This window comes from Artibeus jamaicensis, unplaced genomic scaffold (genome assembly GCF_021234435.1).
Source record: "Artibeus jamaicensis isolate MK-2021 breed Jamaican fruit bat unplaced genomic scaffold, CSHL_Jam_final contig_685, whole genome shotgun sequence".
In the NCBI taxonomy this organism is placed as follows: domain Eukaryota; kingdom Metazoa; phylum Chordata; class Mammalia; order Chiroptera; family Phyllostomidae; genus Artibeus; species Artibeus jamaicensis.
Genome location: NW_026521924.1, coordinates 33,884,951 through 33,911,119, shown reverse-complemented (window position 1 = coordinate 33,911,119; position 26,169 = coordinate 33,884,951). Strand labels below are relative to the sequence as shown.

Sequence of the window (26,169 nt, the reverse complement as noted above, 5' to 3'; positions counted from 1 at the left end):
TGAGGTTTCATCTCCACCATTACTTTATTGTACAAAAAGTTTCCAGTAACACTGAATCAGTCTTAAAAAAGGACAGAACAGGCGTGTTGGATAGAAGCGCTTCACTAATTGCTTTATTTCATTAAGCACACCAGGAAAAAAGTCTTATCTGACGGATTAGGTTGGGAGGGTTTTGTTGCCTTCACGAAGCCATTAGCCCGGACAGAACGTGGAAAGCACCAGTGTCAACACACAAACAGCTCCCCCACCAGGCAGGGCGTGGCCAACCCACTAGAAACAGACACGGCTTCCTGCCACGGCAAGGCCACCCTCCACCCTGCCCCGATGAATAAGACCGGAGACAGTCGGCTTCAGTCACAATCTGGGGGAAGGGCAGGGGCTCTGGGGAACTGACATACACCCTCCGAGGTCTCCTCTCACCAGGCGGATGGAGTCCCCCGGTCACGGAGCAGCAGGGTCTCTGCTGCCCTCGTCTCTGGGCGGAGCCCGGGGGCCGAAGGGACTAACTGAGCCACCACCCCGGCCAGGGCCTTCCCACGGACAGCAGCTTCAGCAGGTAAAGGAGCCGCCCACTTTGGGAGGAAGGAATGGTCCTGCGGCTCCAGGACACTGTGACTGCATTACTCTTACCGTCCCCAGTCCCGATCTGCCCCCAGTAAAGGCTCAGCAGGAAAATACAGTGTTTGTGGGAGCCCAGCAGGCCGGCGGACGCAGGCTCTGAGGCGGCTCGGGGTTGTGGGCTGGGCAGTGGGCAGCCAGGGCTGGTGCTGCCCTGGTTTCCGTCAGGATGGACGCTCTACCCACCGCAGCAAGAGCCTTAAAGCCACTTCCAGTCGGATCTGTGATTTATCCCTAGGGGTTGGGGGACAAAAACCAACCCTAGTCACCTTATTCCCTGGAAATAAATACGAATAAATAGAGATCCTTTCTTAAAGGGTCACTGTCCTTCAAGGGTCATGAAGACAGCACTTTAAGAAGTGGTCCAGCGTTAGCGGTACAGGCCATCCGGGAGGAAGGCCCTGGTCCAAGTGGTCCCAGGCCAGGAGCGGCTGGTCCACAGGGACGTCAGACTGGCTGGGACGAGCAAGGACGCCCCTCAGCTACTCTCAGCACCCACAGAAGCCCCGCAGCTCAGGGACGACCACGGTGAGGCTGGCTACCCAGTCCCTGACGTCTCTTCCCAGTAATGTGACGCCAGTTCCTGAAATGCCAGGGACACCTGAGGCCACCCTACGGCCACATCAGTAACAAGCCCAGGGGTTCCCTGGTGCTGGCAACAACTTGGGAAGGGAGGGCTGGGGCCACCTGAATCTCTGGACTCAAGTTTAAATTCCCAGAAACAACTTCAAAGTCACACTGTAGAGCAGCATTTTAAGCGACTGGTCCAAATAAAAGGTAACACGTAGAGGTAAAAACAATGGAAAAGCCATCGAAAAAGAGACAAGGGCAAACAAAACACGAACGGCTTCCCTTCTCAAAGTCACCCTCACCCCCATGCGACCATGGTTCCCGGAGGCACTGGAGCAGCACGGTGGCCACGAGCACAGGACAGAGCCGCGCTCGGGAGCCGCGTGGCACTCACTGCCCAGGGGCTGCCGGCAGGAGGCCGCCTTCCTCCTGGGCATGTGCAGTGGCAACGGGAGAGCCAAGGAGCCACATCTGTGGTGGAACACTCCCCTTTGAAATGGAGTGATGTGTGGTTAATAACTGGAGACCCAAATGGGGTGGCCCATCTAGAGTGGCCTCTGTGTAAACTCACAGTTCATTAAGTGGCGGCCGGTCTGGACAGGTCATCATGTAGACAGTATGTAAGCGACAGACTGAGCAAGGATGGCTGGGGACACGCACGGGGACACGCAGGCCAGTGCAGGGGACTTTCATGGCCCTGCCAAGCTTCCTTTCAGTGGCAGGTAAGTTCAAATCCCCAACTTTTAAACGCAGGCGTCCCCGCTCAGCAACCCTCCGGTCGCAGTAGGAGCGCAGTGCAGGGATCTCCACCGAGGGCTGCTCCGTTCGCAACTCAGTTAAACCCACGGAGCTGCTTGAACTGGCCCATCCAAACGTGTTAATTAACATCAACGATGGTTTCTTGTTTTTCACACTTTGTTACTCTGATCATTACCAGTGATGGAAAAGCGAAATGAAGGTGATGGGAACGGATTATAAATTCTCACAGGACTTCTCAGCATGTTTTCAACTGGAGAATAAACAGAGAAAGACGAAGAGGCATTTTGCCTCTGCCCATAAATTTTGGGTACCAAATCCTTAAAAACCAAATGGTTTTCAATTCTTTTCCCCCAAATTATTTTAGCACGCTGCTCAGACACGTCTGCTAGGAAGGACAGCACACAGGACGACACCAAACGGCCGAGGAGGGCCACCCGTCCCGCTGCTCTGCTCGGCGAACAGAACGGGTCGCTGCTGACCCCACAGGCTCCACCTCCGCCTGCGGCAGCGCCACGGCCCTCCCGCTGCCGCCAGCCAAGGAAGCCAGAGTCCACCCCCGACCCGGAGCACCGTCCAGGAGTCCACGAGACGGCCCGGCGGCACCCCTCCGCCGCCGCTGCCTGGCTCGGCCCGCACGCCCGATCCACGCGGCACACAGACCCGGCCGCTCAGCGAGACTTCACGCCGACGAGGACAACAACGAGGACGATAATGATGACAAATAATATTAAAATCACAAGCATCTTCCGATTCTTCTTTTGATACTGCTCTGCCTACAGAAAGAGGAAGGGGAAAAGATGGTCATTTTCCCCAAAGTCAAGTGCCTCTCGTTTCCCGCCCTAGGCTCCCTTTGGGTCCCTTTGGGTAGCTGACATCTGGGCTACCAGCTCCTTCACCACACCCCCTCCACCAGCCACGTCCACACAGCCAGCACCAGCTGGCACCAAGGAGAGCCATAACCTGCTGCTACTGTGCCCCCCAGGAGCACTACCGCCTCCGGGGGGCGCTGACACGGGGCGGGCACCGGGCGCAGGCTGGTGGGAGAGGCAAGGTCTGCCTTCTCCTCCACGTCCTCTGCGGCCAGGGCCCAGCTCCTTGGGGAAGCCGGACGCCTGGAGCATACACCTTCAGGGTGACATCACTCCGCTGCCTGATGGGGCCAATAGCGTGAGTCCTGCCTGCCCGGAATACGGCAACAAGGGAAAATTCAACCTTTGAAATAAAAACTGGAAAGTGCCCCCATGGGGGTGAAGTGCAGAAAGCGTCCCCCGACCCCTGACCCGAGTCCCCGTGCCCACGATGACACAACAGAGGTTGTGCGTGGAGCTCGGCACCGCCGGGCTGCCCCCGCGCAGATGCCGGCCAGAGAAGCAGCAGCAAGTGCGGCTGTGACACACCCGGCGAGGGCCAGCCGGCCGCCCGCGCTGAGGCCGCCACCTCCCCATTTCACTGGGAAGGACGAGGACACAGCCTGGGGGGCAAGCAGGGGCCCCAGAAACACCTGCTAGGAACACCCACTCTCTCCTGTCCTCCTTCCATGTCACCCCCACCTGACCGCAGCTCTGTTGGCCACCTGGGCCACGCCTCCCCGCCAGGACCCCCGGTCAGGCCAGCGGAACGTCAGGACAGGCCGGGCCGGAGAGGCCGGCTGCCGCTGCGAAGCGACTCCTGAGGCTCCGGCAGCCTCAGACAAGCTGCCTGCCAAGGAGGCGGCCGCCGTCTCCGGCAGCAAAGGGGACGTGAGAGATAAGACAAGTACGCTTCCTTTCCCAATAAATAACCCAGAACACCAGGGAGGCCAACACTAACGGTACGCTTTAAAACCTCTCAAAATGATTTATAAAGGAGAACCTCCAACAAAATCTTAGTTCCCACTAGACTTGCATACTCCCGCGGACAAACCTCTCCCCTCATCCGCGTTCTAGTACAAAACGCGTGCTGGCGAGTTTAGGAAGCTCCGCGACCAACACACAATCAATCTCACAGCAGATCAAAACCTGGGTGTCAGAGAGTGAGAAACTCAGTCAGGTTCACTCTTGTAACAGACAAGGCCTGGCCACCACATGAATCTAGACGCTTCCAAAGCCCTCCGCAGACACAAGGCAGGCTGGACCGGGACACCCCACCACAGTGACACAGGAGAACCAAGGGTTCTTGGCAGACCTGTGCCGGCCTCCTCTGAGCACCCGATGCCACTCGGAGGGGCCCTCTCTGCTGGAGAAAGGGGCGGGTGTGGGACCCATGACGGGGTGGTCCGTGAAGGAACTGGAAAACTGCTCGGGATGTGGTAGAAATACTGGTGGGCGTCAAACACACGAGAGACGCACAGATTTATTTATTTCACCTGTGAAGCATTCTATTGCTTTTAAAGTAAAAAGGCCCCCAGTTCTACACAGGAGCCGCTTGGCAGTGTTTAGCTGTGTTTCTCATACACGATCCCAAGAGTTCTAAGATGCTTCTCATCTACTTTTAACAAATATCATGAAAAATATTCCTGAAACAGCCACATTAGCAAAGAATAAGAGAGCTAACCATGCTCTCATTTCAACAAACTACTGTCTCGTCCAGGCGCGCGCACAGACGCACCGCGGTCACTGGAGGATCAGATCCCCGTCCTGTGCAGGGCGACCCCCCCAGAGCAACCACCAGAAATGCGTCATCGCACGAGAGGCCGCGTGGGCCTCTGCGAGCACCACGGACGCTCAGCCGCATCCCAGCAAGTGCCCGTTCAACCGCTGCGCTAGACCAGAGGCCTCGCAGAATGGGCTGTTCTCTGAAAGGGAAGACGCCCCCGCTCTTCTAGAGTGCACCGTCACGGGCGGGGCTCTCGGCGATCCCGGTCCCAGTGCGAGGTGCCCCCGGGCACACCAACGGCGGCAGAGTGGCAGCGGCCCCACCGTCGGCCCGGGCGAGACCACTGGTGCGCTGTGGTGCAGAGAGCGTGCTGCAGGCGGCTGCGGTGCAAGAGACCCCCCAAATTCCTGGCACTGGACAGCATTTCCTCAAAGTCCCAACGACCGAAAGACAGGGTGTTACCTTGTGCAGCTCTTTCAGGCCGTCCTCGGTTCTGACACAGGACTGCTCGACGTTATAGTCAATTCTGTCGAGGACCGTGCCCTGGTAATAAACGACAGGGACAGGCGATCAGCAGCGCAGGTGGGGACGCGGATGTAGAAACAGACGTTTCTGCGCACCCGGCTGTGCCGCAAAGCCCGTGGGGAGCCCGGGGCCCCCCAGCCGGCACCGTCGGGATGCAGGGCAGAGTGCAGTGGCAGCTGCAATGAAGTCTAGCTCACGAGGAAGTTTCTGGTCCGCGTTTCATCACCGTAGGATATGCCACACTCAGGCTTCTTGGTGCTTCAAAAAATGCACGGTTCTGTGGGAACTGGCCTCGAGCGGCCAAGGGCAAGCTTCAGGGCCCACCTGCTGCTTAGGGTCAAGGAGGCAGAGGACACCAGGGTCGCCAGACTCAGTACAACCAGGCCTAGGAATGGACTGTCGTGTCTGCAGTCGTGAGCATGGGTCGTCCCGGGTCGGAGCAAGGATGGTGCGCTCCAACCCACCCTGGGGAACCTCACAGGTGCCTGGAGGAGACCTCTGTCCTGAACTGTTTAATCTCTGGGTTTGAACAGAAAGCAGGGCCACTGGGCTGCAGGGCAGCGTGGGGCTCTCGGCGGAAGCGTGCCGCATCAGGAGGGAGGGGGAAGCAGCGCCCTGGGAGCCACAGCAGTAATTAATGTAACTAGATCTTCTGCAGCCTCCACACTCCACTCTCGGCTGGTGTGAGGGGGATCAGGACCCAAATCCCCACTGGCAAGATAATAAAATACCCTAATCAGATTGTAACAGTGAACAAACAATTTAATTCCACTTGAAAGCTAGTGGTTCCAGTCACGCAGTAACCTGCCAAAATTAGGAGAGAAGCCTTATCTGTTGCCAGTGGTTGCTGAGCATGGGCAGAACCGGCCAGGCCCCCAGTGTGGGTGGGGTGCGCTCCCACCGCACCCCTGGGGCAGAGAACATGAGCATGTCTGCTGACACTCATTTGTCTTAAAAAAAAAATTGACTGCCTTTTTTCATATAAAGAATGGAAGCAGTACATGTACGTACTTTGTGCATGCGTACACGTATGTATGCATGTGTATGCTCGCACACATATACATACACAGGGGTAGGCTCAAGTTCTTTTCCTGGTAGGAGTACACAGTGAGAAAAGTACCAGCTTTTATGGCGGGAGAACCCACTGACAAGGGAGGCAGGCGAACCCGGGTACCTGCTCCACGATCATGGCTCCCAAGTCCCGGAATATCTCGTTCAGGTCGGAAATCGACTGCACGATCTGGCGGATCTCCCGCTCCCTCTCCTCCACCATCAGCGTGTTCTGCTCCACCAGCACCAGCTGCTCCTCTGTGAAACCCTGGCCAGACGAGAGTACAGAACCTCTACGTCAGAACTGCCCCCGCCAGAACCCTACGGTGTGTGCCGTTTTAGACGCGACCGAAAGAGAGGGGTTTCTGGAAACCATCCTGCAGAGCACAGAAAACACATCAGAGCACTTCTCTTTCCCTAACAGGAGAGGGCCAAACTCCCAGAGCAAGCCAGACCTAGGGCAGGAGCGGCTGAAGTGGGGCGTAGGGCGAGGGCCGCGGCCCGTAGCCACGCAAGGTCAGGTGGCAAAACCAGCAGGGAGAGCCCTGAGCATCTGCCCCCAGGTTCTGCAGGGCAGTTCCGAGGTCTCCCCAGAGGCTTTGGGAAGGAAGAAGGCTGCCCTTCAGCCTGCTGTGGAAACTTCCACTGGGCCTGCAGGCCACGGGCCCACCTGCCTCACACACAGGTCACAGGTGAATGGAGGGCAGAAGCGGGACGCATCCCCTCACGTACCCGGTCGTAAAGAGTGTTGTCCTCTCCATCATCCATGAGTGGCACCGACGTGTCAAAGAAATGCTGGGACCTCTCCTCTCGGTTCTTCATGCCTACCAGAGAGGAGTTCGCTTTACTGCAACGTGCAAACTGTCCTGGGGAATGCTCCACGGTTCACAAGGGGAAACCTAGATTAAAGCTCAACGGTGAAAATGGGGATGCTCTTAACAGCTTCGGAAGTGGGCGTGGGCAGTAAAAAAATATGAAAAATGTGCGGGCAAGCACTTTGGGGAAGTCAAAGCAAAATGACACCGCTGACGCACGCGACTCACTTGACGCCGACTGAGCGGCAAAACGATGCAACCGGAGAGTCACCAAGTGAAGCACAACACTGAATCTACTGCTGTTACAAAACACTTCTCAAAAATCAGTATTTTTCTCTAGAAGCATCGCTAGTACAAACTCCAAACGGATCTAAACCAAACTTTAGAAGTAATAAAAGTAAAATACAAATATGCAGTTGCCAGACAGGGGAAGGACTAGTTTTTAGTGTATGTGGGGAACTGTTGATTCCAATGGTGATAAAGAAAAACAGTTTGTAGGGTAATCAGCAGAACACAGCCGAACCGACTGTGCCATTTGGAATCCAGGGCCCACCCCCAGCCCTTGAGCCCCCAGGCTCAGGAAGCGTGGAAACCGCCCCCAGAAAGGTTTCCCGGCTCTCTCAGCTACTAGGGTTGCTATGGAAATACAGAGCTTTTGTAGGATTATGACTGGTTTCACCATTCATTAGCAGCTCCCCATTCCAACTCCTAGAAAGCTACCGGCTGTTACACATGCTAGGCTGAGGTCAAGTTCTTTAGGCCTGACGTGGAGGCCGCACTCACGTTTCAGGTAGCCGGCCTGCGCGTGCCGGAAGCCGCTGGACAGCTCCTGCAGCACCTGCGCCAGCGAGGCCACCACGTTGCGCAGCAGCCGCTCCTCCTGCTCTGAGCAGGTCCGGCGTGCCCGGCTGGGCAGAGCCCGCACCGCGCGCTGGCACCTGTGGAAGAGCTGAGACGGGCCGGAATGCTCGCGCCTGTCCCCCACCCAGAGAACCCCTGAGCCTGAAGGCTGCTTGGATTGGCCGCCAGAAGCAGGGGTGAGCAGAGCGCAGTTCACATGGCTGGCGCCGCACCAGATCCAACAGCTGCGCCAGGTGTACACGTGCCCCACGTAGGCGCCGCCCTCCCAGGAGGCACGCGCTGTCATCCCCACTTTGCGGGGAGAACCCTGGGGTTGTGGTAGAGGAGATGTAGCACCCCGCCCCTCGGCCGGGACTCAGCAGGGCAGCAGAGGCGGCCCCCTCCGCACCACCCTCCTCCCCTCCTGAGCCCCCAGGAAGCGCCAACGAACAGAACATGCAACCAATGCCCTTTGAACTGAAAATTACTCAAATTTAACATTTTACAAGAGATTATTTTCCTAGGCTACTGATATACTCAGTCTAGGGCAGAAACTCCCAATCTCCAATTGTGAGGACCATTTTTAACACAAAAAAAGTTTCAGCACTAGTACACAGCAGAAGTTACACACATTTTTAAATCGGGTGACTCAACTCAGCAATGCTCTGGGTTATTTTTTTAGATCAACCCTCAGGAGTTGCTGCAACAGGGAACAGTCCTCTCCCCCAGACTCGGGCTCCTTCGCTTGCTGGTGGAGAGCCCAGCGCCTCTGCAGGTCCCCTCCCGAACCTCAGGCCGGGCGGTGAGGCTGGAGAACTATTTCGCCCTCTGACAGCTGGCGAGGCTCCCGGGCCGCCTGAGGGCTGGGTGTCCACCTCCGCGCTCACCTGGGTGACCTCCTGGGTCGTGATCTCGATGGCGTGCTCCTGCTCACTGCTGTCGTCCAGGGTGGGTCTGTTCAGGTGCTGGTCGTGCAGGCTGGCTAGCTCCTTCATCTTCTGCTTGATCCGGCTGACGTCGTACTGGATCTAGGCAAACAAAAGCACCCCAGCTCCGTCGACGCCCGCCGGAGACCTGCCCCTCGGAGGCAGCCAGGTACACTTGGGTACACACTGCTGTCCCCAGCCAATCAGGAGGGAGGCTGCCGAATGCACGAGCAACTTTTCATTCAAATATCCAGAAATGCAAGTACCACTTCCCCATGTTCTACGGCTCTTCAGTGTCTCCCTACAGTTCAGGCGGTTACTGCAAAAGCACTAGCACGCACCCCCTTTCTGGTGCCATGCACACTCAATGCACCAAAAGCTGAGGACATGCATTCAGGAGTAGCCAAATCCATTTTTTATGGCAAATATCTTAAAATAGGTTAATGTCACAATTACTTAAACACATAAGAGAGTGTGAAACTAACATTCGACTTACTTCATCCACTCCGTCCACCCATTTAGGAGGTGACCGTTTTGTGACGCCGATTGCTGCTTCTGGGTCTAAGCTAAGGCCCGACACCAGGGCCATACGGTCGTCAGCGAGCTGCCGGGAAATAAAGGAACATCACAAGAATTACTCGGCTTGGGACTAGCTAAGTACCGAGAATTACTAAGTAGCTTGGAATTACTGGCTGGGCACACACTTGCTCCCTTGAGTGCCTCTCCCTGAGAAAATTCACAGACGGAAGAGAGAGCACACAGCTGCCTGACTAGACGCTTGCTCTGAGACCACTAACCCTGGAACTGCGCGTCTACCTTTTCACGCACCAGTTCCTAATTTTCTCGGGTACACTCGTGAACGTGAATTGGACTCATCTGCTATAGAAATGTAATAAAAAAGTCAACAAAAGTGCCTTAGAAGAAAAGCTTCTTAGTAGTCAACAACTAATGTGATCAGACACAAGCTAAAGAAAACTCGCCCGGCTGGGACGTGGAGGGCGGCGCGGGGTGCGGCCAGTGACCCGAGACAACCAGGGGCGGGGCGGGCCATGTCCAAGGGAGCATGGCGTGGAAAGGGCGTGACTGTCTGACCGCTAATGCTGTACACCTGAAATTAAGACAAAATAATGTTAGATGTAAACGGAAATTGAAAAATGTTTCGAGAAGGAAGTAAAAGAAACACTAGGCTGCCAGTGGAGTGAGCACCAAGTTCAACGGCGGCGGTATCTGCCTGCGTGCAGTTTAGCTTACTTTGGAAACAGGGCCGAGCCAGTTAACTTGGCCACGGGATCATTAACCATGTGTTACAGTGTGTGAAGGAAATGCTTAAACAGCTAGCAAATTATCTACCATTTGGCAAACCCAACTGTTCACGTCTCCATGCATTCTCACACTGTCATTTCCTTTCTCCGGTTAAATGTCCGCGGGCAACATTTCCGCTTCTTTTGGAATGCTACCGACAGTCCTCGCTTATTTCATCCGCAGAACACGCGGCCTTGTACGCTCTGAAGAAGGGGGGCGATCGGGCTCCAGGGCTCAGGGAAGCCCTGTTCTCTCACCTGGAGGCGGTGAACGGGAAGAAAGGCTCTGGGGGGGGCCTCTGGAGCGCAGGATTCATAAATGCCCACTTCAAAAGATCCACATGAGGATCAGAAAGTGATGGGAAACAGCACACACAGGTCCTCTGTAGGCAACACTGTGTCCATTTCCTGCACCGCAAAACCAGGTGAAGAATGTGTGTGACCTCTCCCCCTTCCCAGCCAGCATTGTCCACATTTACCTCGTTCATTCACCAAACACCGTGCTTGTTTGCTTTTCTAACAATAAAGGGACGAGACAGAAATTTTACATCCACAGATGAGGGGGGGAAATACCACCTAAGAACCAAACAAGATTAAATGCATCCTTCAAGCAATGAGTCCCACACTTTGAACAGGGAGTTCACAGCAAAATCCCTGAAAGCCCCTGGGGCCTTGCCTGGGACCCCTGTGCTCGCAGCAGGGGCCTGTCCCCATTTCTTAAGAGGGCCCTGGGGCTCCAGGGAGCACATGCAAGCGAAGGGCACAGGGAAGAGGCCAGACTACCCACCGCTGCCCCGGAGCCCGAGGTGTGACTGAGTCCCCACACTCCCGCCACGTGGGCCGCGCAAGCCCAGTGTCCTCTCAGCTCTCGCAGGGACAAGGCATGACAGCCGGCCCGCACATCAGGGCTCTGCGTCACTCTCGTGCACAGCCCCCTTGTCTGCTTTTGAGAGCCCACCAATAGAAATCTCACATTGCTTTTTATGATTTTAATCCTCGCAAAAGCTATGTGAGCCAGGGACCCATTATTCCAATCTACAAATGAGCGACTTGAAACTCAGAAAAGTGAGTACCTGGCCTACGGTCACAAAGCTATTAGTGACAAGGTGCGGCCTGGGCTGGTGACTCCAGAAGCGCCATCTACTCTACCAGCTGCCAATCACTGTGACAGGCCCGTGAAATAGAATTGCAGTTTGCTAAGAAAACAAATCAGGACAACAGACCCTCAGATTAAAATCACAACACAGCCCTGGCTGGCGTAGCTCAGTGGATTGAGCGCGGGCCTGTGAACCAGAGTATTGCGGTTCGATTCCCAGTCAGGGCACATGCCTGGGTTGCAGGCCAGTTCCCGGCAGGGGACACATGAGAGGCAACCACACACTGATGTTTCTCTCCCTCTCTTTCTTCTTCCCTTCCCCTCTCTCGAAAAATAAATAAAGAAAATATTAAAAAAAAACAAAAAACAAAAAAACACCACAACACAAAACAGGCCTCCGATCCCTACCAGGTCCCCACTGACAGCACCAGAAACTGCAGGAAGCCCCCCCGAAATGTGCAAGCACTTCAATGTCAACAAAAAAAGCCTCTCTGGCTGCCGTTGGTGGCCACAGTGACAAGCTGCAGAGCTCATCCCACACAGGGCAGGTGCAGTGCAAGGTGGCACGAGGCGGAGCTGGCTGCCCCTCACGTCCTGCTGCCAAGCCACCGAGAGGCGTGGCTCTGCGGAGTGCACTGGCCGAGGCATGGGAGGACGCGCGCATCCAGTGCCCAGCCGGTGCTGGACACAGCGGAGCTGCCTGACCGGGGCCGAACTTGAACTGAGACCTCCAGCTGTTCATACAAAGCCAAACCTAAAATGGCTAAGGTGCCCCCCTCCGTGGGTCCTGGTGGTTTACCACCTAACCCACTGCATCTCATCAATGCAGTGTTCAATGTCGTACTTCAATAAAGCAATCATAGTAACTTGTTTTATTGGTGGTTTTTAAACTCAGGATCTAATTTTTACTTTTTACAAATACACATTCAACTAAAAAAGATTGAGATGTTCTTTATCTAAATCACATGCACAGCAATTAGTATCAATTTAGCGGAAACAAATGAGGACTTTTTAATTGCATGAAGTAGATTCGACTCTTTCAACGCGGTACTTGGTTTCACACAGTGTCTCCCCAGCCCCCCAGATGCATGGAAATCAAAACTGGGAAACAACACACCCTCTGCTATGGGACCCACCCCCAGCGGCAGGGATGGAGACAGGTGCGGCCCCCCTCGCTGGCCCTCACTGGCCCTCACCTGCCCACGTGGCACACTAGGGTCACACCGGTGAGACAGAACGGCTGCTGCCTCGAGGCTGAGAACTTGTCACGTGTTCCCTTCACAACCGAGTCCACAGCAACAGCCCCCCCGTGACAAAGAAGTACAGCCCTACTCGGAAGAAGTGTGTCCTCTATTTTATTGGTGTAGATTTGGAATACACATCACAATTTGTACCATTTTTCTTTTAAAAAAAAAAAAAAGGACTGCATATTGGGATGGCAAAAAAGAGAATATAAACGTTAGTTATTTAAAACTGAAACAAATATGAACATAAAAATACATTTTAAATGCAAAATCACCCTTCAACTTCAGAAAGCCCACTTGCCATTTAAAAACATGTTCTCTTATCTTTTTAAGATCCAGGACACATCGCTTTTCAAGTTGCCGTATCAGCCATTATTAGACCTTTACAAAGCTGCCCGAGTTTTAAATCTCTCTACTTATCCTCGTTGAATTTCAAGTTAGTTCCCTCTCCGGACACATAATGTTGGTGATGGAAGTTTTTCTCAAAAGAACTTGTGTTTCTGAAGTTAAAGACATCTTTCCATATTTGTTAAATAGAAAAACTTTTTAAATAAAAAATTGTACTATGAGAATTAAGAATTTAAGAGCTCTCCTCTTCGCTGGTAGCTCTGTCCCCCAAGAACTCTGGAGGTGACCGCCCGACCCCGAGTTGTCTGACTCAACCTCCCCAGGACAGCAAAACTGCAACAGACGCTCCAAGCAGCAGGCCCAAGGCTTCTCGCTAGCGTCCCCAAGTTACCTAGGCCCTGAATGCACCTGAGACCGTGACACCTGGACCCACCGAGCGAGTGCCCTGCTGCTCCCCACACCCAGCCTTCCCACCACAGAGCCCCGCCTTTGGGGGGGCCCAACCGAGGGAACCATGAGACCAAGGAAACGGCGAGGCCTCTGTTGCAATTTAAAAAGTCAGACACACGTCCCCCCCCATCCTAAAAAAGCAAACCAGGTTCTACCATAACGTTAACCAGCAGCAAGGCTGACACTTCCGGGCTGTCCACGTGGCAATGGACAATGGAAGAGTCCAGGAGGGGCGCTGAAGACGACAGACAGGCTGGCCACTGGCGCCTCCATGAGAGCTGGCCGTGGAGCACGCGTGACACTCTGGGACCACGAGCCTCGCCTCCGGGGCCCCAGCTCCATGGTGCCGCCCACGGACTGGGAGACTGGAGGACACCCGGCTCTGAGGGAGGGGGTGAGCACGTGGGTGGGAGCGAGCGTGTCGGCGCTGTGGTTTTATTTTTCTAATCTGTGACACTCTTAAAATAGTGTTTACTTTTTTGACTATGAAACAATAAATGTTTAAAATAGACACTTTTTTAAATGTGCCAAAGACAGAGAAATAAAACAAGCCGACGATCACCGCTCTCACACACAAAGGCCACTGTTCACTGGTCTTCCTTTTCGCTCAACGACTACGCGCCCTGGACCGCAGCAGGGAGGCAGCAACAGGACCTGTGTCCTGCGGGCGCTGCACTTCCACGGGCCCCGTCTTCTCAAGCCCACAGCGGACCTGCAGAGGGACACTGAGGCCCAGCTGTGCTCGGACAGTCGCTCAAAGCCGCCCTCGGCCGCGTAACCAGCGAGCCCAGCCACGGCCCCCGGGTCCTCGAATGTCCCCAAGACTTCCCCAGGCTGTGTGGTTTGGGGGCTGGACCTTTACTTCTTATAATTTTTGAATGTTCCTATTTAGAATTTAAAAAAAACAACAACAATCAGGGAGACGACTCCATAGAGACCAAGGAGAAGACCAGACACGCCTCTGGAGAGACGGTGGTGGCTGGGCTTCCTCCTCGGGGACACCTTACTCGGCGCTTCTGCAGGGGGGTGAAGGCCAGTCTCCCCAGGGTGCGGAGGCTGAGCTGGTTTGCGTAGAATGACCACGAGTGTGGACAGACAACAGGAAGCCACCAGATGAGGTGGCCTTACTTGGGGAGGCCCGAGGGACGTGGCCTGCCCAGCTGGCTCCGGCCTCCTCCTGCCCCAGTGCAGCTGGGCCCGAGGCCCCTGCCCCAGCTCTCCGAAGAGGTCCCCACGAAGCCCTACTGCAGCCTTGGCGGAGCGCGGCCCGGGTACCACGCTTAGCACCTGGCACTCAGCAGTAATAAATGTACAAGTTTAATTAGCTGGGGGAGCTGACAACAAATGGACAGCACGGATGAATGAAGTAAATAAGCCCTAAGCCGACCCCCTCGGGCGGGCGTGGGACTAGCACCCAGCGCCGCTTCAGCAGGAGGCTGTTCCAGGGTTCCTGTCCCCCTTGCCACATTCTTCCTCTCGGGGGTCACGAGTCCTGAGATGTTCAGTAAAAGTAGTGACACCTGTCCTAAAAGCCTACTCTCTGGGCCTCAAGCCTTAATGCTTTTGGAGTCTGGTCAGCAAACGTGGAGCCTCTGCCAGCCCCACTGTGTGTGGGCAGCAGTGCCCCGCTCTCCCCAGGGCCCCGCGGTGCTGGCAGGGGGGTCCCCCGGTCAGGCATGGCCACAGCACCTGGTACGGCGGGCCTCCAGCTGAGGGCCTGATTTTAAATACTAGTTGTTTCCTAATGAAAAAGTACATGCACGTGGTTTAAAATACATCTATCTAACCTACAGAAAAAAGTTTGCAACAGGAAGGAAGTTTCTCTTCCATCCCAGACTTTTCCTGGAATGTATCCACTATCAACAATTTCTTGTGTCTCTTTTCAGAAAGTTTCTAAGTACTTGCAGGCATAATTGCCAGTTATTTTTCTTAAAAAAAAAAAAGCGGGGGTACCACGCTGCCCACATCACTCTGCACCAGACCCCTGCACCGGGTGCTGTGCCAGGAGCGCCCTGAGCTGCAGCTTCCCACGGGGACCGTGGGCCATGAACGGAGAGGTGGGGGTGCTGGGTAATTGAACCAGTTCCCAGTGAAGGACACTCAGGTCGTCTGTCCCCTGTCCTCATTACTATACCAACTCATTAAGGTTTTCAGAACTTACAGGTAGATCTCAACCTAGAAATTAGGAACCCTAATTGGTTTTGAAGACTGTCACCCTAACGCCACCTCACTGCTCATTCTTCGAAGACCCCACCCCAATTGGGGTGCGTTCCCCACCCCAATTACTCTTCCTAAAATGCCTACCCTCGTGGAAAAATAGTTTCCCCTTCATCGCTAAAGCAGGCAACAGAAGCACACAAAATTAACAAGCATGGCTCAATCCCCTTTCTCTCCATCCTTCCGCTGGCTAGGACCACCTTTGTGCTAGGACAAAGGTCCATGGGCACATCCTCTCTCCATCTTCTGGCCAAGTTGCTCAGAAGTCTTGAGAAGGCGTGAAGCGTGCTGCTGGCAAGGGGGCAGGAGGAGGGGGTGGAGGACCGCCCAGTCGATGCAGATGCAGCAGTAGCGACTGTGGAGACCCTAACAGGTGGTGGCTGTTCCCCCTCTTGTGGCTTTCCCCGGAAGCGGGTCCTCACACTCCGCCTGAGCTGCACCGCAGAAGTCGAGGCAGCTGCACACGTAACCCTACGGCCTGGTTTACTGCATTCGACCAAAGGCCCACCCCACCCTGCTCCCAAAGTCGACCCCCTTGCCCACGAGTTGTGAATGCTTTTCTGTAAACCACCCATCTACCCGGTGGGAAAGTGCAGTCAGTGAATCCCAAGTGTTAAACTGTTAAACACAGCAGTGATACGCAATCAGAACAAATGCTAAACTATGTGTAAGCGCTGTTAGCATTTTCTATATGACCGGAGACTACAGAAAAAAAGGGCGTAATTGCATGAACTGACATATAAAAATATTCAAAACACAATACCTCATCCAGCTCCTGCAGAGATATGTTGTTCCCATGGGCCCCATCCAGTTAGGGACAGCAGAGAGAAAGCAGGATGGAGACAGACAGACAGACAGACAGATAAGGTATGGTCAGTTGAGAAAATACTAAGACTTTAAATAACTCCAAAGTTGACTAAAAAAATAAAGATCCAGTAACCAAGGCATTTAAAACAATCTCCCCATGATGATTCTTCCTTTATTTTTTAAAAAACCTTAAAAGCTGTTTTTTCATTTATATTTACTGTGACTGTTGTTTTAGAAATGATAGGAAACAAACAGTACATAGTTGTGAAAATTAAAATGCAACAGAGGCAAATAAAACACATTTGCTTCAGTTACACTAAAATGCAATGCTCATCTGTTTCATAAATATCAAATATCACACACAATATTCTAAATTCCCCCTAGGAAAATAGGGGAGCAAAGCTGAGATGTAATTTTACCATGTCGCATGTGTGAATATTTGAACATGTAAAGCAGCCCTGCAAACACAGCAAGATTAGAAAAACTGTCTATGGCTGTAGTCAGATAACACTGAGTGACCGCGTATCTGGGTTCTCCGCCAATTCAATCCCGCAGACCCGGCTTCTCCGTGGGTATTATTAATAAGCCAGCCGGGAAACCACACTTCCCCGGAGAAAGACACAGGTGGTAAAAACACAGAAAAACTATTCCCATTTGCTTGGCATATGTTACTATTAGTCTAGAAAGCACCATTATTTTTAAAGCTATTATAGAAGCAAATAAAACAAAAACAGGGAAGGAGAGTTGGGTTTTTTTTTAAGGGGTAAACAGGAAGGAAGAAGCTCCTGCAGCCAGAGGATTAAGTTTCAATTGAAACCTAAAGGTTCTTTTTTAGATCAACGTAGAACTCTATCTTCTGAATAGATATTTACTAATGATAGATCATCTAAACAATGATGTCTTTTTTTTTTTACAGTATTGATCCCTGAGATAATTAGTGGTGAATGTCAATAATCAACCGTGTTGATTTTTTATGCTTAGCAGTACATTTACAAAAGAAAAACATAACTTCCTTATTTAAAAATTAATAGTGCAAATGAAACTGGTCAGGGCTAAAATATTATTAAACAATGGAAGCAATAAAAATGTCATTAACCATTCCTCTGTGTAAAAATCCAACTATCATAAACTAACAAATCCAGCTAACACCAAAAGCCGAAAGTGCCCCCCACTCCTTCTGCAGTTTGTTGAGAGCCGGACAGAATTCCACGTGGAGACATACTGTGCCATAATTGTAGCAGAGGAAGTATTAATAAAGAGAGTGTCAAAAGGAAATCTGATTGAATTAGCCTCTACTTTAAAGAGAAAAGAAAACGTCTGTATTTTTTAAACTTAACATTTTCATCAGGAAAGCACTGAAGTGTTTTCACTGCTGAAACAAGACTCAGGCCAGGCGCCTGAGTCCGGGGCGCGTGTGCGGGCTGCGGGCGGCAGCGGCCCCTGGCACAGAGCTGTGCACCGCGTGCGGGCTGCGAGCCCCGGTTGCCGGCTCTGCCACTCATGCGCCTATCCTCTCGGGCGCCTCTCCCAGTGCAGACCCTAATCTTTTGGTTTCAACAATTACTAGTTGATAAGAGGTGAAATTGGAGTCATGGGCTAAATACAACTCTATTTTTACAAATAAGAAAACCAAGCTCCAGAATGTATAAATGTACGTCCCAAGTCACAGAGCTTGTCACTATTGGCTGGGGTGGGGACAGACCCAGGTGTGCAGGCCTCTTTCCACCCAACCTTCCAGCCTCCCTAATTTTGCAAGCAATTCAGGGAATTATACAAGTGGTAGTCGGTTACCACCACGGTGTATCAGAAATTAAATTCAGAAGGTCATCTAGTCCAAGGGAACCTCTCCCCCTCCAATTTTGCTACTTAAAAATAGAACACTTTCAAAATCCCCCCTACCACCAAATTCCAGAAAATGTTATCAAGACCCGAGTTAAAACATTCAGAATCACCATCAGAAAAACCCAAAATACAGCCAAATGAAAACACGTTGCTGCCCATCACCACCTTCTAAATCTTTATAATGTCTAAATCTAGGTTTCTGACCTACCAATGGCATGCAACCAAGAAAATACTGAAAACTCCAAGTAGCATGTGGAATTTATAGTCTAAAGAACTTTCTGCATAAAACTGAAAAATAAGTGGAAACCCATCTGTGTTTACTCAGGAAGTCTGGAAAAGTTGAGTAAAATGAGTTGGAAATACAGCTCTATGCTATAGTGATATTTACTTTATTTCCGTTCCTGCCAAAATAAAAGTTTGCTTCACTTTTATTCAACAAAGTACCCTTATTCTCGAGTAAGCCTCACCGCTCAAATGGACTCTTCAGAAGCAGAAAAGCAAACAGATCTAAAGAGAAATATACAATGATTTCATACTTGGATTCCAAAGGCACAGAACTGATTTTCCAACAGACTTGGCCTGGACTGAAACTTAGAACCTTCACTGTGCAAGTTAAAGTGGACCCTGTGGCTGGGAGGTGGGAGAAAGATGCTGCACTATTCTAAGAGGAAAAAAAGTAAACAATGGGCCAGGCATTTCCCAGGACCTGCAAGCACACGCCCGGAGGAGCGGCCAGGGCCTCCGCAGGCAGGCAGGTGAGCACAGGCCCCGAGGCCGGCTTTGCCTGAGTTCCCTCCCCAGCTCCCAGACCTGCTGGGTGGGCGACAACAGACCAGGCTCCAATGCCCGACCCTCAGTTTCCTTGTCTGTATCGTGGGAAAAACTGCAGCACTAATTTGACAGAGCCCTGGGGGGACCAGCTGGGGCTGCCCATGGCAAGGGCTGGGCCCCGGGCCAGGCAGCCGGCAAACTCTCAGCAGATCTCAGCCGATTTCATAGTCCAGGCTGAAGAAGGCCCTCGGGTTTCTTCTAACCACAGTTAATCCTTAGATTCTTTTCCCCTCAAAGCACACCGTGTTTTATTAAAAATAATGCGCTAGTTTCAGGCTAATCCGAGAGCAGGGCACTCCAGCTCCCGTGCTCAGACTCTGCGTTAGTGCACGGCAGAGAATCGATCAGGCAGGGAGCGCTGACGGAGAGGCTGCAGTCAGAGCGTCCTGGGAGGTCAAAGGCAACCGCAGAGCCGACACGGGATCAGAACGGTAACCGGCTTCTCCTTTTCATCCATCCATCCATCCATTCATTCAAGACCATACACATTTTCTGAATGGTTATTTAACTCTGTAAATTCATTTCAGCTTCTTAAAGCCAAGCTGCCTGTAACTGCTTGAATGAGGGCCTGCCTTAAAGCCTGCACTGGGCTGATACAATGTCCAAATTACTTTTGCACTGCACTGGGGCTACCTCTAAGGGCATTTGCCGGCAGCGTTGGGCTAACAGGCCCTGTGCTGTGGTGGGTGGTGCATTTCTCTTTTTCAAATTGGAAGCTAAGGCCGTGCGCCTTGGTCAGGAGAAATAATAATGTATAAAACAGGACTTGAGAAAGCATTGTTGAATCCACAGGGCCACTAGAAATCACCTAATTCAAACCCCTCAATTTACAAATAAGGCCAAAGGTGGCCAAAGAGATTAAAAACTTGCCTAAAGACACATTCTGGGCCATGGCAGTGAGACTTAGGCCTGAATTTCCAGACTTGGAGGCCAATACTCCCTCCCCTGGTCCATGCTGCCCGAGGCATGACCGTGACAGGAAGCAAAAACGAAGGCCAATGCAGAATGAATGAGAAATGCCAACAACTGCATTTTGCTGATAGTCTCAAAATCAACCCCCTGCCTGCTTTTAACTATTTGTTTCACTAATATCATCACAACCAAGAACACAATTAAGTGGAATTTTGTTCAGTTCTGGGTATAGAAGTTTAAAAAGGACACACAGAAAAAAACTAGATTTCACTCATTGGCAAGAAACAAACTCATTGCCTTAGCCGGGACGGCTGAGCTAGAGAAAGCTCCAGGCAGCAAGCAGCCTGCCTGGTTGTCATGCAGGAGAGTGACCAGGCCCAAAGGGCCTGAGCCTGGGACAGGGCCCCAGGAGGCAAGGTAACAGGCAAAGTTGGGGTTAATAGAGGCAAGGGCTTTTTTTTTCAAGTACAAGCAATACAGTGAGCAGCTGCTGGCCCATCACAGACTGTGGTCAAGGAAGGCAGGCACAGGGGTGTGGGGTCAGGTGACCTTCAGGTCCCTCTGGTCCTCAGGACTGTGCATGTCACTGGGTCACTGCACAGTTCCTTCAATTCCTGGGAGTTACTTGCCCCAGTGCTGCACACACCTGTTGTAGTTTGCACGTACAGGTGCCCACAATAACCCCAAACCACCAACACCCAGCGTCTAGATATTTTTCCTCCCTTCAAACTAGGATGCAAAAAAAAAAAAAAAGCACGTGTAAATTTTTTTAATGCTAAGGCTTTCAGTGTGCTTTGTTTTTATGTGAGATACACATACACACCACTTTATAACCAATTTCCACAGCTTTTTCCTTAAATAAGGATGTGGAAATTCAGGTTTAAAACTAAAAAACACACACAAGAACAATTACTTTACATGTCATTTATTTTCAGTTGTGTGAGACAAACACACACACGAAAATAAACTTCTACAGCTTTTTCTTCTAACTAGAAACTAGACAGTTCAGGTTATAATTTTTAAAATTAAGTTAAACTCTGGAGTTTTTTGTTACCTCCCTTTTAATTGCTTGAGTTTTAGATATTTACAAATTGTCTCCTTTTAATTGTTTTCCTTGTGTTTTTAACATGATAGGTATGTGTACATTTCAAGTTTTTATTTATTATTTTCAAACAATCAGAAAAGTAGGTAAAATGGAATAAAATCCACTTCCCCATTTCATCACCACATTCAACAATTAGTAACACTTTGCCTCATTCGTTTCATTTCGGGGGGGGGTAATAAGACTATGAAGTGATATTTTGACATTTCACCACTAAAAATTTCAGTAGTCCTCCAACAAAATTAGAAATGAAATCAGTTAATTATTTTAATTAATATTTTCTTAAAATCACCTAAAACCCAGCCCACATTCGAATCTGACAGCTATAGTTTGATTTGCTACATGGTTTTGAAATTAACAAGTCAGAAAAGAGATCTAAAAATTTTTATGAGCTAGATCTGCAGTAAAAACACTGCACAAGTTACTTCACAGTTGTTAAAAATTGTGTCAGACGAGAGAGTTTTTCCCCAGTGTTTGCAGCACTTTTCCAACTTCCAGAAAAGTTGAAAAACTGTACCCTCTACTTAGCCAAGTTTAGTATCTTGCCACATTGATTTTATGTAGAAATAGTTTCTGCAGAATTTGTAAACAAACTGCAGACGGAACCTTCATCCTCAAAACGCTTCAGAAACTGACGACCTGCCATGTGTTTTTTAATGCACACAATTAAAATACATAAATGTGTTTTCTTTTTAATTCTAATTGAGCAAACCATTTTTGTTTAATTGCAAATTCTATTTTTTAGATTGTCTGGACTACAAAAATATTTTAAATGATCTGAGACTTTAGTCTAATGAATGTAACATTTTAAATGGTCTAACATACAGAAAATATTCTTTAATGCTCTTAGACATGTATTTTTAGTTTGATTTAGAAATATACTTTCAAGAAACTGTCTGCCTTAAATATCTGTACATTTCTGACATATCAATTTTTCCAAATTGTGTACTTTAGTTATCAATTTTCAATTTATTGACTTAGCTGATATAATTTTTTTCATTTCAGTTGGATTTGGAAATCTATTTTCAAGAAATAGCATTATCCATCTGTACATTTTCTGACATCTCTATTTTTCCAAATTGTGCACTTTAGATATCAATTTTTAATTGCTTGACTTAGCTGATATATATAGATATATATATGTATATATCTATATATATTAATTGTAGTTGGATTTGGCAATCTATTTTCAAGAAATAGCATTATCCATCTGTACATTTTCTGACATCTCTATTTTTCCAAATTGTGCACTTTAGATATCAATTTTTAATTGCTTGACTTAGCTGATATATATAGATATATATACGTATATATCTATATATATTAATTGTAGTTGGATTTGGCAATCTATTTTCAAGAAATAGCATTATCCATCTGTACATTTTCTGACACCTCTATTTTTCCAAATTGTGCACTTTAGATATCAATTTTTAATTGCTTGACTTAGCTGATATATGTAGATATATGTATATATATCTATATATATTAATTGTAGTTGGATTTGGAAATCTATTTTCAAGAAATTGCATTACCCATTTGTACATTTTCTGACAGATCTACTTTTCCAAATTGTGTATTTCAGGTATCAAATTTTAATTGTTTGACTTAGCTTATGGATATATATATATATATATATATATATATATTTTTTTTTAATTTTAGTTGGACCTGGAAATCTATTTTCAAGAAATTGTCTGTATTACTCATCTGTACATTTTCTGACATCTCTATTTTTCCAAATTGTGTACTTTAGGTGTCAATTTTTAATTGTTTGACTTAGTTTATATATACATTTTTAAAATTTTAGTTGGATCTGGAAATTTATTTTCAAGAAATTGTCTCCCTTACCTATCTGTACATTTTCGGATACATTTATTTTCCAAATTGTGTATCTTAGGTATCAATTTTTAATTGTTTGGCTTAGCTTATGGATATATTTTTTTAAATTTTTAGTTGATTTGGAAATCTATTTTCAAGAAATCGTCTGCATTACTCATCTATACATTTTCTGACACATTTATTTTCCAAATTGTGTACTTTAGGTATCAATTTTTAATTGGCTTATCTTATGGATATATATTTTTAATTTTAGTTGGATTTGGCAATCTAGTTTCAAGAAATTGTCTGCATTACTCATCTGTATATTTTCTGACATCTCTATTTTTCCAAATTGTGTACTTTAAGTGTCAATTTTTAATTGTTTGACTTAGGTTATATACACACCTTTTAAATTTTAGTTGGATCTGGAAATTTATTTTCAAGAAATTGTCTGCCTTTCCTATCTGTACATTTTTGGACAGATCTACTTTCCAAATTTTGTACTTTAGGTATCAATTTTTAATTGTTTGGCTTAGCTTATAGATATACATTTTTAAATTTTAGTTGGATTTGGATATGTATTTTCAAGAAATTATCTGCATTACCCATTTGTACATTTTTTGACTTATCTATTTTTCCAAATTGCTCACTTTGGGTATTAATTTTTAATTATTTGACTTAGCTTATATAGATATATAAAAATATACATTTTTTAATTGCCTATCTTAGAAAACCATTTTAAAAGCTGGCCTGACTGAGAGCTGCACTGTTAAAAAGCTGCCAGTCTCAGACCCCAGGTTTTTAAACTGTCTGATCTAATTACTGTCGTAATTAATAATAAAAAAGTGTCACGTCACCCAACAGTTCACAGTATTTTGAACCTTATAAAAATTTAAAAGCAAACAATATTTTTTCATTCAATTAAAAGAGACACCTTAGGAACATGGTGAATTTTAGTTGTTTGTATTCCGCCCCCCCACAGCGTGACATGAAATCAAGCCATTTAAGGGACATGTAATCCTTATATCTTCTTTAATAAAACAAGTTCCAACATGGAATTTTTTTCATTCAATTTCTACTCTCTAATTCTTGCTTATTTCAGAATATTCTTTTCAAAATTAGTGCTGGAATTAGCCCATTTCTATTTTACACTCATTTCAGTATAATGCCATTTCAGTTTACAAATGCAAAAACCTTCAAATTCCTAAGTAAGTAAAAATATAAACACACTCTACCCCTGTTCTCTGTGATTTTTTATCTGAGTGTGAGTGATTTTACCCTTAAAACTGCTCACACGGCTTGGACTAGCTTTTCTGCAGGAGCAACAATGGCCAAAGGCAGTTTCCACCTGTGATTTACAAAACAGAAAATCTGTCTGGGTGGACATCCTGTCCATAATGAAGACACATGGCATCATTTTTCTGAAGCACTTAGATAGTCATAAAGAAAAAATAAAGGAAAAGGCAATACAGTCCCTAAGAGGTAAAAGGAATGCGTGACTTGCAAACCTGTATATTTCCAGTTTAATCCCCAAGAACCTGGTTTTGGGGGCGGGGGGGGGGGACTTGATTCCTTCTTCCTTCAAGGCTGCCCCTGGGCTGTCTAAAGCCCGCAGCCCCCCCTACAAATTAGTTTCATGACCGCACTTTTCCATTTCAGATATGAGAAAGCTGCTAATCATTACTGTCTGGTTTAGATCATCCAGACGGCCCTCTCCCCTTATTTAACAGCAGAAAACTGAGGCTCACAAAGGGAGAAAAGCCCCCATCAAACACCAACCCAGAAAGATGTCATGTTTGAGGGCCCTGCCTATACCAGATTCTGCTGCGGGGCTAAAGAAAGGTTCAGGCTAATGAAATTAAAAAACCTGTGCTATTTGGGGGTTCCTTTTCACAAACACACTGTTTTATTTTCTTTTTTAAGTTCGAATGGAGGGAAGAGCTTAATTTCCTGCCAGGGAAATGGAAAACGAAGATCCCAGCACCTTCCAAGCTCATACACGAGCCCCCAGAAAAAACAGTGAAGCAATTATTCATAAGGTAGGCGACCACACAGCGGGCTGCGAGGCCATTAGAAGAAAAAGGGGGAAAAAAACAAAACCTAACCCCCCCAAACCCCACAACTCCTTCGTCGTTTGGGGGGAGGGTGCTGTTCATTTGCAAGGATTTGGATCTGTGATCCCGCTTCCTGTCCTCAGAACCAAAGTGAGGCTCAGCATGGGGGGGTGGGGGGAGGGGGGTGAAAACAAAACGAAACAAAAAGGCTTCAGAAAGCCTCCAAGCTTCCAAATCTTCGTGTTAAAACATATGTAAATTGGAGGCGGATTGTCGTGCAGTGACGACGGTCGCGGGGTGGGGAAGTGGGGTGCGGGGGCGAGGAATTGGGAGGGTTGCGGAAGTGAGGAGGGAGAGAGAGCAAGGCAGAGGTGGAGCGGGGACCTAATTCCCCCCCCCTCCATCTACAGATGCCAAGAGACCTCGCATCACCGAATTACTCTTATCCTTTTTTTTTTTTTTTTTTAAACAGAGAGACAGACACAGACAGACAGACAGGCAGAGCCGCAGTGCACACGAGGCGTGTGTCGGAGAGGCCGCCCGGGGACTCACCGCAGCATTGCTACGTGAATGCAGAGGGCTGGAGGTGATGTGACTACTCACTTGCTCGGCTAACAGCTGCCGGTTTTGGATGGAATTATTCCGCAACAACAAGAAAGCGTCGGTTAAACGCCTGGTGGCCATGGCTCACCCTTTGTGACCCCACTGTCAGGGGCCCCCCGCCCACGATAGTCCTGATTTGTTCACTTTCTTGGTCTTGCCTGGCCTAGTCGGCCCACCCTTCGCAGCAGCTTCTCTTGAGAAGGCCTCAGACCCCGAGCCAGACAGGAGCAGCGCTGCGCCTCGTCCAAGCACGAAGACCCCTCCCCAAATAGCCGCCCAGGCTTTTCAATTGTCTGAGTACCCCTCCTCAAGACCTGCCTTCGATCTCTAAGCACTTAAATCCCCCCAATCCTTGCCTAGCTGGCCAGCCTCCCAGAGACCCCTCCCCAATCCAACCTCGGATCTACAAGCGTCTCACTCGCCAATCCAGCTCTGGACTGGGAGGCTCTGAAGCCCCCTACCCCCCTTAGTCTCAGAGACCCTCAAGCGTCTTGGTCTCCTGCCCTTAGCTTGGCTCACACGCGCCCCTGGGCTGTGCCATGAGGCCTGGGTCTGACTCAGTTTCCCCACTAGAGGCCTGGCCTTGACCCTCTTTGTACAATCGGGAGAGGCCACGGCCCTGAACTCCAGGGCGCCTGGGACTGCTTTCGTGGGCCTCGCCTGAGCCTGCTGAGGCCCAGGCCCGACCTCCTGACCCCTTCCCTTTCTGGACTGCCAGCTCCTCGACTGTCACAACAGGCCGCCGGCCTCCAGCAAGGCAGCGGGGCCTGTTTGCCGGCCTTCTCACTCCTCTTCTCCGGCTCCCTCCATCCCAGGATCTGAGTGCAGCTCAGCCCCGGGCCGTTTCCGTACTGTGGTCCCGGGTTC

The 26,169-nt window shown here is 49.4% G+C and overlaps 1 protein-coding gene across 2 annotated transcripts; it reads right to left on the bottom strand.

Annotated features, from left to right (window-relative positions):
- Positions 1-26,169, bottom strand: STX16 (syntaxin 16). Of its 2 annotated transcripts, none has more exons than XM_037153496.2 (8): positions 25,252-26,169; positions 9,174-9,281; positions 8,639-8,779; positions 7,695-7,860; positions 6,829-6,920; positions 6,221-6,364; positions 4,984-5,064; positions 1-2,720 (listed from the first exon to the last, which is right to left on the bottom strand). In XM_037153496.2, the coding sequence occupies exons 1-8, from the start codon at positions 25,381-25,383 to the stop codon at positions 2,616-2,618; spliced, it is 969 nt and encodes a 322-aa protein (XP_037009391.1). In that variant the 5' UTR covers positions 25,384-26,169; the 3' UTR covers positions 1-2,615. The 2 variants fall into 2 exon arrangements, with proteins under 2 accessions (XP_037009391.1, XP_037009393.1); XM_037153498.2 differs by having other exon boundaries at positions 25,303-26,168.

Coding starts and splice junctions, on each gene's coding strand:
- STX16 (XM_037153496.2), bottom strand. CDS start 25,383: ATGGCCACCAGGCGTTTAACCGACGCTTTCTTGTTGTTGCGGAATAAT. Junction 8,780..9,173: donor GGGTGGACGGAGTGGATGAA/GTAAGTCGAATG, acceptor TTGTTTGCCTAG/ATCCAGTACGACGTCAGCCG. Junction 2,721..4,983: donor GCCTGAAAGAGCTGCACAAG/GTAACACCCTGT, acceptor CTCTTTCTGTAG/GCAGAGCAGTATCAAAAGAA.